Below are 12,003 nucleotides of genomic sequence, written 5' to 3' on the forward strand. Positions count from 1 at the left end.
CATACAACTGTGTGTCATCAGCATAACAGTGGAAACTAATACAATGTTTACGAATAATATCACCCAGAGGTAACATATATAAAGAAAAAAGCAGTGGACCCAAGACAGAACCTTGTGGAACACCAAACTTTACCTCAGTATGTCTAGAAATATCACCATTTACATCAACATACTGATAGCGATCAGTTAAATAAGAGCTGAGCCAGGAGAGGGCCGTTCCCTTAACTCCCACAACATTTTCTAGTCTATCCAGAAGAATGGAATGCATACATGTCAACCTATACGGAATGTCCGTATTTTATACGGATTTGATTCAATAAACGTAGTATACGGGCGTATGAATAAAGTTATATGGATTTAAAAAAAAAACTTCAATATTTATTTAGAGCTATAATCAATTCCCACGATGATAAAATAGCGCATAACATTTACAAACGTACTGTACACCACAGACAGCCAGTAAAGAGTCTTATGAAATCGCGCGTTATCTTATGGTAGCGAGACTTCGTTACACTTCTGATCATGCGCACACCGCATTGCGAGAATCCCGCCAACCCGGAAGTAACATTATCACCTGAGTGACTTTCACTAGCAACTGAAAAGATTCTGAATGGGCACTCCGGCAAGATCAACACAGACACTTGCTGTGACATGCAGCCTAGTGAGGTATTGGTGCAGAGCGCTAAAAAAGCTGTCATGGAGTACAATTCAGAACATTAGAGTGACACTTTGTGTTTTTGTCAAACATTGGAGCTTTGTATTCATTCTGAAGGTTTATTGTTATTAATATTGAATAAAAAGTAACTTGGATATATCATTGTTAATTATCATTCAAATTTTAGGCAAATTATTTTAATTTGCATCTTATACGGATTTTATAAGGGAAATACGGATTTTGGAAGTTGGTTATACAGGTTTGAGTGACCAAAGGTTGACATGTATGGGAATGATCAATGGTATCAAATGCTGCACTAAGGTCAAGCAACACAAGTAGCGAGACACAGCCCTGATCAGATGCCAACAGTAGGTCGTTTACTACTTTAACCAGAGCTGTCTCTGTGCTATGATGAGGTCTAAATCCTGACTGATAAATTTCATGGATGTTATTCCTATGTAAATATGAGCATAACTGCTGTGCCACAGCTTTTTCTAGGATCTTGGAGATAAAGGGGAGGTTTGATATTGGCCGATAATTGGACAGCTGACAGGGATCAAGGTCAGGTTTTTTAATCAGGGGTTTGATAACTGCTAGTTTAAAGGATTTGGGTACATAGCCGATCCAGAGAGAAGAATTTATTATTTTTAGAAGCGGTTCAATTACTTCAGGTATTATCTGTTTGAATAGACGTGTAGGTAAGGGATCTAGTACACAAGTTGAGGCTTTTGATGCCAGGATTAATGAAAGTAATTCAGTTTCTTTTAGGGGAGTAAAACATTCTAATTGCTGATCTGATACAGTTATATTGTTAACTACAGGGTCACTTACATTGTCTGACAAAGCCCCCCCCCCCCCCCCCCCTCGCAGACGCTCTGCGCGCACCTCCCAAAAATTGTGACCACCGCAGACAAGAGGGCTCTGATTGGTCCACTCTTCATCCGCTGTACACAGACTTCCGCTTCCCTACTTTCCCAGTTTGGTTTGTTTTCACGACCGCCATTTTTAAAAACACGAACGAAGATGGAGCAGCACGAAGAGCAGTTGATCGAGGAAGTGAGGAAGTACGTACATCTATACGACTCCAGTTCTAGTCATTATAAGTAACCGGAGGATAAATACTCCACTAACCACACCCACCAACTACTCCTAGCGATTTCGCGACTTCGCGCCCCCTTGCGTTGTGGCGGTGAATTACATCGCGCACGCCTATTACTCCCCGCTCAACGATAAATTACAACTGTCTGCGAAAAGCTATCTGCGAAAGCCTTGTCGCAAGAGCATGCAGAGGCCTTAATTTGAACACTACCAACTTTGTTTGATGCCATTTTCGAGTGGTCTGTTTTAATGTGTGAGTGTCATCATTATACCAGGGTGCTAACCGTTTTCCTTTTAAGAGGAGCTACAGTTGCCTGATCAAGTTCTGCAGGGGCTGACAGTGACCCAATCAAAGTTGATAACTCTGGGAGATCATTTATAAAGCTCTGTGCAGTAGTTGACGTGAATGTACGTTTAATACAGTAGCGTGGTGAGGTGCATATATTATTACTCAGACATAGTTTGAATGAGATGAGATAATGATCTGAGAACTTCAGACTGTGGAAGTGTGACTATATTGTCTATGTTTAACCTGAATGTTAGTATTAGATCGAGGGTGTGACCACCATTATGGGTCGGTCCTATGACATTCTGATTAATCCCTACTGAATCTAAAATGGACACAAACGCTGTTTTCAGTCATGTGTGATTTACCTGTGATTATATATTTGTGTGATTTACCTGTTATTACCTGTAATTAACCTCTGATTACCTGTAATTAACCTCTGATTACCTGTAATTAACCTCTGATTACATGTGATTGACCTCTTGTTACATGTGATTACCTGTGATTGACTTCTGATTATCTGTGATTTATCTTTGATTATTTTGAGTACTTGTGATTACAGGTGTTCTGGTATTCAGTATAATTGCTCATGTTATTATTCCTTAATTTTTGTTCTATGTTGTTATTTTGTTCCTGTGGCCCATAATGTTCCACACCTCAGCACAGACTCTGTATATTGAGGATAATGTTAAATTATCTTATTGTCTCATCTCATTATCTCTAGCCGCTTTATCCTGTTCTACAGGGTCGCAGGCGAGCTGGATCCTATCCCAGCTGACTACGGGCGAAAGGCGGGGTTCACCCTGGACAAGTTGCCAGGTCATCACAGGGCTGACACATAGACACAGACAACCATTCACACTCACATTCACACCTACGCTCAATTTAGAGTCACCAGTTAACCTAACCTGCATGTCTTTGGACTGTGGGGGAAACCGGAGCACCCGGAGGAAACCCACGCGGACACGGGGAGAACATGCAAACTCCGCACAGAAGGGCCCTCGCCGGCCACGGGGCTCGAACCCAGACCTTCTTGCTGTGAGGCGACAACGGTAACCACTACACCACCGTGCCGCCCCAATCTTATTGTATTTGTTATTATTTCTCTTTAGGCTCTACTTCAGCATCTGTAAGAACATGCAATCTTTCATTAGAGAATTTCATTGTATCAGGAATCGCTTCAACTCTTTCAGGCAAAACAGGATCTTGAATAATAAGCACCATGTATATTTATGCTTTATTGTAGACAAATTCTATACGACTTGAGTTTTATTCTGAAATATTGAGCGCCATATTGTTCGGTTTTTAGTCGGGTCTGACAGTGACGTGTTTCCTGTTCCGGTTTCCTCTGGCAGGCTGAGTTAGCTTTATGAGTTTAAAAGGGGGAAAAAACGTCCCTCATACCTGCACATAAACACACAGTAACTGTAAGGTAATACATTAACTTTATTATTATTGTAATTATTTAATGTGGAGTTTGAGTTGATGATTTTAGACGCTACTTTTTTTTTTATAATTATTTTTACTTTCTTGCTATCGGAGCTATAGTTTTCACTGTTAGCATTAGCATTGTGTTAGCTAACCCGGCTTCCTGACTGTAAACTTTATTTATTGGTGTTCGAGCTGAGAAATTAATTCATTAGCTCTCAAATAAATTAAATTGTGTTTAACACTTGATTAGTTATTTTTAAATTATGTAATAAATCCTCGTGTTAGATATTAACTAGTTTACTTAACTAGCTATAACCTAGCATAACTAACTAGCCTGATTATGGTTATGACAAAAAAAGTATAATGAAACAGATTTTAGAGATTTTATTCTTCCCAGATAAACTGAGCCGTGTACAGGCTCTCTCACACACACAATTCTACTTCTGATTCTACTGTGCTCATCCTGGTACACACACAAATGAGATGTACACTGTGTGTGTGTGTGTAATCAGGACATGGCGTGTGTCAGAGTTCCATTAGATGAGCAGCAAGTGACTGAAGTGTCAGGACCTCAGGGCAGAGAGAGAACCCTCCCAGCTCTGGTGAGCAGAACGAACACACACACACACACACACACACACACACTGCTGTGGTAATAAGCGCTTTCCCCTGGGCTGTGTCCCAACTCACATCATAGGAAATTAGGAGCTTGATATTAACAGAGAGGTGAGCGTTAGATCACTGTGTATATGATGTAATGATACGGTGACTGTGTGCGTGTGTTTGTTTAGCACCCTGAGCGTAAGGAGGAGCGAGGGTTTGTGCCGTACACTCCGCCCCCTGAGGACCACTCACCTGCTGAGGTGGAGGAGTTTTTGGAGCGTGCTCAGTTCATCTCGGAGGATCTGGACTGGCTCCTTTCTTTAACTCATGACAAGTTCTGGTGTCAGGTGACCACAGCACGCTAACCTGTGTTCGCTTTATCAGCGTTATGCCGTAGCTAAATCAGGCACATGACCTCTCTCTCTCTCTCTCTCTCTGTCTCTCTCTCTCAGGTGGTGTTTGATGAGTCTTTACAGAGATGTTTAGACTCGTACCTGCGTCTGGCTCCTCGTGGTATTGACTCATCCTGTCTGTCTCTCTCTCCAGCTGTGTCTGAGGCACAGCGTTGTCTTCATCGTGCCGTCTTCATGGTCTTCCTCAGGATGGCAACACACAAAGAGTCCAAGGTTACAATAATAATAATAATAATAATCTCAGATCGTCATATTGTTGCTATTTTAGTTAAATCTGTGTGATGGTCCTCTGCTCAGGAGAACTTCATCACTCCCTCTGTGTTTGGAGAAATCATCTACGACAACTTCCTGTTTGACATTCCCAAAATCCTGGACCTGTGTGTGTTATTCGGCAGAGGAAATTCCCAACTCCTCCACAAACTGATCGGTAAAGCGTTCTACTGGACTGATTACTACTCCTGACCAATCAAAGGCCTGAACTGTTTCAGATCATTAGCATAACATGGGTTATAGTTTTGCAGGCTTTTCGAGACCAGGCAGGAAAAGTTAATTCCACACACATACACTGTTTACACACACATTGATGTGAAGGAGTGTGTATTGCTCCTCTCATTGTGTTTTATTTGATGTAAGAAGAAATTAAGACATTTAAATATAATTACATTGTTTTTAGAAAACATCTTCATTCAGCAGCCCAGTTACTACGGCGACCTGAATGAGACCGTTCCCTCCATCATACAGGTCAGTCCCCTGTCTGCTGCTTCTGCTCCTTTTTCTCATTCTTCTTCTAAGTGTGCGCATGTGTGTGTAGGTGTTTAACACCATTCTGGAGAGGTGTGGACTGCAGTCAGGTGACACTGCTGACAACAAGCCTCTTAAATTGAACACACACACACACTTCACTGCTATGACCATGAGAGAGGAGGTACAACACACACACACACACACTCTGATAGCTCAGTAGTTTCTCATGGCCTACATGTTATGTTGAGCTGTTCACCCGGCTAAATTGTGTGTGTAGGATCTCTCAGACCTGGTGTTCTACCTGTGTGACACCTGCACCACTATTCACTGCTTTTTGGACATTTTCCCTGAAGCATGTAACACCTTTCACCGACATGGCTTCCTCAATAGGTATACACACACACACACACACACGAATAAATAGAAGTTAAATGTTATGTTAATTATGTTACATATTCAAAAGCAGAAAAATCATACTTGTATAATTATGTCTTCATTAATATTCAAACACTAAATATTGAATATCTGATCTCGTTTAACTTGTAATCAACCTGATCGTGTGTGTGTGTGTGTGTGTGTGTGTGTGTGTTAGAATCTCCTTTTTCTATGAGTCAGCAGTGCCTGATATGGAGAGAGCAGTGAGGAAGAGGAACTTTGACAAATGGTAAGTGTGTGTGTGCACGCGCAGGGTTGTGTGCTCAGACTAACCCATAAAACATTAAATCAAAGAGATTTAGTGCTAATCTACAAGGTTCAAGAATGTAGAGTTTAGAACTGCATACAGCTCACTATAAGGTGCATATAAACACCATCACTGTGGGCGTGTCCCAAACCACACTCCTATTCACTATATAGTACACATAAACACGACCAGTCCACTGTGGGCGTGTCCCAAACCATATACCCAATGTAGGAAATGTGAGCATGCATATCTAGCACTATTTTTGTGTGTGTGTGTCAGTGTGCAGGAGGATCTGTGGAGGAGGCTGTCTCACTCCCGCAGGAGAATGTTGGAGATCGCACACACACTGCTCCAACACACCTGTCTACAGCCCATACTGGAGGGGTGAGAACACACACACACACACACACACAGTGTGTTTATTCCTTGAACAGTGTGTAACTCTAAGGTGTGTGTGTGTGTATATATATGTGTGTGTGTGTGTGTGCGTGCGTGCACGCGCTCCTCTCTTAGCTCTGAGAACACTGCTGCTCATGTGGAGGATTTTCTCCAAACCTTCACAACATTCCTGCAGGAGAAAAGGTGAAATATATCATAAACGCATGACTGCAACATTACAGAGAGGGGGGGGTAGGGTGGGGGGGGTGGAGAGAGGGGGGTAGGTAGAGGGGGTGGGGGGGGAGACACGGAGGGGGAGAGAGAGACGGGTGGAGAGAGAGAGAGAGTGAGCAGCGGCAGTGTGTAGAGAGATGGGGTGGAGGGAGAGAGTGAGTGACAGAGAGAGAGACAGGTGGTGAGAGAGAGAGACAGGTGGTGAGAGAGGGAGGGAGAGAGACAGGTGGTGTGAGAGAGAGAGAGAGAGAGACAGTTGGAGAGAGAGAGCAAGATTAATAAACATAGACCCAGTTCATCAAAAACTCCAGTCTTATTGTTAGACTTATTAAGTGAGAGACAGACAGGTTGATAGACAGGCATGCTGTCAGAGAGTTAGATTATATACATAGATTGATAGACAGACAAAGAGACAGACAGATAAACAGGCAGATCTACAGATTAATTGATGTCTGGTCAGACTTGCTACAGTTTTCTACTCAGCTCTGCTCAGTGTAACGCCAAAACAGGAAGAAATGTTAAACTCTGTGTGTGTGTGTGTTACAGGTTCCTGGCTGATTATGATGAGTTGTATCCTGTAGCTGAGGACATCAGTCTCCTTCAGCAGGCGTTCCCTCACCTGTAACCTCACACACACACACACACACACACACACTCTCTCTCTCTCTCTCTCTCTCTCTCTAGGCTGTGTGGGTTGTGTTGTCATGTCTTTGACTCTCTTCCTCTCAGAGACGACACTCGGACGTTGTACCTGTTGCATGGTGTTGAATCTTCGTGGGAGAGCGTAGGAAAGAAAAGACCTCACACCCTATCAGCCAATCACAGCACAGAATCCAGCAAGGCAGGCTGCCATTCCCAATCCTCCCAAAACGTGGCAGACGGAGAGGGGGTGGAGCTTAAAGGGGCAACATGTATGATTGACATTCCTCAAAAGGGAGATAATGTGAGTTTGAACACACTGTTCATTGTACAGTTGTTTAATATTTGTTTTATTTAATTTTCCGTTTTGGTATACATTTTGTTTATTAATTTAACCTTTTTATTTAGTCAGTGTGGTCACATCTCTTTTATAGTTATGAACAATGGGTTGTGAGCATTTTTACTAGCTGAGGCCTAATTTAACTGCACACATTAATATTTATAAAATATGAATTAATAAATTTTTTTCGATGTCGAGAAAACCAAAGCTGTGCCCATCAGTTGCTTGCAGTAACACATTTCAGCCAGAGAGGGCGCCAAAGCTCTAAATCTCTAAATCAGTTCTTGTATCAGTAAAAGTGCATTTAATAAAAATGTGAGGCAGTAAGGGGACGTGGATGAGGGTGCAGGATGAACAGGACTTGTTCTGTGTTGGAACACACTCCATGTTGGTTCTTTTCTCTCCACTCCTGTAGGGGGCAGTGTGCAGTGTGAGTGCTGGAGAGCTGGAATCTCTGCTTTCTCACATCAGAGACTTGCTGCCGGATTTAGGGGAGGGGTTTGTGATGTCCTGTCTGGAAGCGTACGGCTACGACGGCGAGCTGGTCATCAACAACATCCTGGAGGACCGACTGACTCCTGAACTGAGGAACCTCGACAGGAGCATGCCCAGGTCTCCTCTCACCTACACCACGCTAAGCTGGTGGCTATAAGACGCTCTTAGCCATATTAGCCTCTCCAGCGTGGAGGCTAGTATCAATCTCGTATGTTTATTAAGTGTTGTGTGATTTCTCGCTGTCCCCTACAGGCCTGTGAAAGAAGCTCCGCCCACCGTGCTTAGCTCCAGATCCAATGTGTTTGATGATGACGAATTTGACGTGTTTTCCCGGGATAAGGTGGACATGAGCCGTGTATGGAGGGGCAGGAGGTGAGACGGTCTCTAACGACCCCTAACGTAGTTTTACAGAACAAGAAGAACATGTGACTCTGCTTCATTGGTCCAAAAGAATGAAGTCACTTTGCTGCGTGAAGTTTATCAGCACGGGAGAGTCTTGGGGACAGGACGCGTTTACGCTGCTGTATTAGTTTTTCCGTGCTGTAGAAAGGAAGTAGAATTTACTGGAGAAATTGTGAAATAATGAGTTTAAATTATGAGAATCATTTGGGCCACTAGTGTCTCTCTCTCACACATTTCTGACATCAAAGAGTTTAATCTAAAGTCTGTTGTGAAATTGTGTGTGTGTGTGTGTCAGAATGAACATAAAGGTCAGGAATGAAAAATTAAAGTGTGTGTGTGTGTGTCAGACAGGGCAAGACTGTGCGTGACATGCTCAATGACAAGCAGCACATTAACGATCAGAGAGACCGGTATCGCACTTATGAGACAGTTGTGGATGAAGTTCCCATAGCAACGGGCCAGTCCAGCAACCAGGGCAACACTTATCTCATCGATGAGTATGATGACGAATACGATGACACATATGACATCAACCAGGTGGGAGCCAATGACCTGGACGAGGACGATGAGCTGCTGAACCGCAGGTATGGTATCAGAGTAACATGTGCGCGCGAGAGACTTTTAAACTGGCACTGCAGTGCCTCCTCCTGGTGGAATAGTGTTAATGTGTAATTTTCAGTATCTTTACTGTTAGCTTAACAATCCAAGGTAAATTCTAGATTGAATGAGTGTGTGTGTGTGTGTGTGTGTGTGTGTGTGTCAGTGTAGAACCAGACTGAAGCCTGGAGCAGGCATTAAATTATGTTTTATTGAATTTTTTTTTTTTTCCTTCTCGCATCTTGCATCCACTGGACCTGGTTTAGTAAAGCTGTGTGTAAAGGTTTCCTCTTATAGGGTGCCATTACTTATTCTTCGAATTGAACAGTGTTGTGTTAATGTGTGGATTTATTTTGGAAGCAGGACCACACTGAGCCGCCAGATCGGATTTAATTAGTTTCAGCCAATCAAAAAAACACAAAAGACCTCTGTATAGCAACGTTACCTTTTAAAAGGCACTCTGTTAAAAATGAGGGTGCCAGGACTTTTGCACAGTGCTGCCTGTTAGAAAATAGCGTTCTGCTGTTTTCACGCCTCTGGCCTTTGCCCTCTAGGCCGTTTACAACCCCTCGGGTGCTCAGAGTGGGAAGAGCAGAGGGAGAGGAGGAGGAGGAAGGAGAGGAGGAGAGAGAGGAAGAGGAGAAGGTACACACACACACACACACACACAAGAAAAACCACATCCTAGCTTTGACCAGCACATTATCTCACCTCACATATGAAGTAAGTGTGTGTGTGTGTGTGTAGGAGTCCACAGTAAAGCGAGATCAGTTCATACAGGACCCTGCTGTGCTGAGAGAGAGAGCTGAGGCCCGACGAGCCGCCATGCAGAACAAGAGAGGGTGAGAGAGAGAGAGACACACACACAAACACAAAACTACTACTACTACTACTACTACTAATAATAATAATAATAATTGTGGTTGAGGGCCTTGTGTGTCTGGATGATCCTGAGAGCTATAGCACTGAAGTTCAAGGATTATCGAGAACAACTTGGGATCTGATATGATCTACATGCTGAGCAGAAGTCCGCCCTTTTGGGTCCAGCTTGCATACTGAGAAAAGTCCTGTCTGTCTGAGGCCTGAGTTGAGGCTTGACGGACAGTAAACATGCCAGTGAGAACACTGTGGCATGGAGGAGATGATTAATAATAATAATAATAACCCTGTCCTGCTTTGCTACAGCTACAGAGCTCCTCCCCCAAGCAACGTGGTGGGTGGACCAAAGGGGCGGGGCCAGACTCAGGAGACACTCCTGGATCGCCGAAGGAAGGAGGCGAACAAGGGTCGAGGAACCAATCACAATCGCCGAACACTGGCAGACAGGAAGAGAAACAAAGGCATGATCCCATCATGATGCGCTTCTGTTGCCATGGTGATATGCTGCATCATCTAGTTGCCAGATCTTTGCCAGGACTTTTTTTTCTTTTTTAACATGCAGACAGGATGAGGTCCTGATCCATTGAGACTGAAATGCAACCAAAAACCTCTCAGCACTTTGTTTTTTATTTAAGGAAAATTATTTGATGTAAATTGAACCTGGGGAGAGAGAGATAAAGAGGGAGGGAGGGAGGTGTGGGACATAGATGTTTATTCCACAGAGCTGCAGTGAAGTAGGTCTGAGTTTATATCACAATAATCCATCAGGTGCCAGATTCACGCCAGAGAACATACATTTTTACAACAAAAGCATTTTGGGATATCATGTAGAGATAAAATTTAAACTGGAAATAATAAATAGTGCTCTGAAGACTTTACAGCTGTGTGAGTGAGTGAGAGAGAGAGAGGTGGTAGTCTATAGCTGGACAGGTTGATAAGACAAAGATAGGAAAAGCAGCAGCAGAATGATTGATTAAAAAAAAGATTTATACAGGAGCCATTTTCCATCATAAATTTTAGATTGTCGAGAGAGAGAGAGAGAGAGAGAGAGTCTGATCTCATGCAGGGTTTAACCCAACCTGAAAGACGAAAACAGCAGGTACCTGTTGGTCCTCTAGGGGGCGAGAGAGAGCAACAATCTTAGCTACTGATAAAATGTACTAATGATGTATTTGTTCATTAAAAAGCAAAATATTTGATGCTGTAACCACGTCTCTGTGCAAAATAACTATTATTATAAAACCATAATTTGGTTCTGAAAGTCAGTTTGTTCTATAGGGGAGATATATTTGTATTTTTAGATAGAAGGGATCAACTCTGTCAATAGATGAACGAACCGCCGGACTGGTTATTCCACAAACCTGCATAAACGAGGTGTCTGACAGAATCACGCAACCAATCTGAGCTTCAGAATGAATTCTTCTGAGTGGAAGTAAATCTGTGATTCTGTGAGTCACCTGGATACTATAATCAGTATAATGACTAGTTTTATATTTCTTTTTTCTAAAGCTTGAAATGAGGATTAAATTATATTTTAACACAGTTTACTGTGCGGTTCTTTTCCCCCACACTGCTGTTGTTTCGATTTCTGTAGAGGTTTTGGGTTTTATAGTGTTTATAGAATTTACACAGTTTGAGATTAGTGCGGAGAATTTAAATTCACGCTGATGATGTCAGCCATCAGTTATGCATCGATGTAATTAACTTGCGCTTATTGTATGAAATAAAACATCTAGAACGTGGTGTTTTAGGAAAATAATCAACAATGGGGCGGTGTGATGAAGTGGAGATACTACCTTCACGCTGAGTGTTTTATTTCTCTTACGCCACAGCAACCGTTACCAAGTTCCAGCTTCACCTCTGACTGACAGAGCGCCGCCACTGGAGACTCCTTCCTTCCAGAAACGTTACAGAGACGTCTGTTCACAGAATCAATGATGACACATTTTAATCTGTTCATTATTAGTGGAGCGTCTGCTGGACACGCCCCTGTGAACGAGCAGTTACTATAGAAACCATAACATATCAGAACAAGCTCATTAATATAAACGTGCACTACTGTCAGAGCTGCTGTTAGAATTAATATCAACACTGACCAATCAGAGTCCAGAACCCGACAGCGCCGTG

At 42.8% G+C, this 12,003-nt stretch overlaps 1 protein-coding gene across 2 annotated transcripts; it reads left to right on the forward strand.

Moving 5' to 3' along the window:
* The first annotated feature begins 3,385 nt into the window (after positions 1-3,385).
* On the forward strand, positions 3,386-11,083 carry ascc2 (activating signal cointegrator 1 complex subunit 2). 2 transcript variants are annotated; one of them, XM_060907570.1, is made up of 19 exons: positions 3,386-3,471; positions 3,983-4,072; positions 4,262-4,420; positions 4,526-4,699; positions 4,784-4,913; positions 5,160-5,227; positions 5,298-5,411; positions 5,508-5,620; positions 5,823-5,894; positions 6,192-6,296; positions 6,426-6,494; positions 7,071-7,145; positions 7,254-7,467; positions 7,919-8,115; positions 8,251-8,370; positions 8,748-8,984; positions 9,552-9,642; positions 9,745-9,839; positions 10,183-11,083. In XM_060907570.1, exons 2-19 carry the CDS (start codon positions 3,986-3,988, stop codon positions 10,352-10,354), a joined length of 2,292 nt encoding a protein of 763 aa, XP_060763553.1. In that variant the 5' UTR covers positions 3,386-3,471; positions 3,983-3,985; the 3' UTR covers positions 10,355-11,083. The 2 variants fall into 2 exon arrangements, with proteins under 2 accessions (XP_060763553.1, XP_060763554.1); XM_060907571.1 differs by having other exon boundaries at positions 3,386-3,466.
* Positions 11,084-12,003: the final 920 nt, after the last annotated feature.

This window comes from Neoarius graeffei, chromosome 24 (genome assembly GCF_027579695.1).
Source record: "Neoarius graeffei isolate fNeoGra1 chromosome 24, fNeoGra1.pri, whole genome shotgun sequence".
NCBI classification, from domain to species: domain Eukaryota; kingdom Metazoa; phylum Chordata; class Actinopteri; order Siluriformes; family Ariidae; genus Neoarius; species Neoarius graeffei.

Coding starts and splice junctions, on each gene's coding strand:
- ascc2 (XM_060907570.1), top strand. CDS start 3,986: ATGGCGTGTGTCAGAGTTCCATTAGATGAGCAGCAAGTGACTGAAGTG. Junction 7,146..7,253: donor CAGCAGGCGTTCCCTCACCT/GTAACCTCACAC, acceptor TCTTCCTCTCAG/AGACGACACTCGGACGTTGT. Junction 7,468..7,918: donor TTCCTCAAAAGGGAGATAAT/GTGAGTTTGAAC, acceptor CCACTCCTGTAG/GGGGCAGTGTGCAGTGTGAG.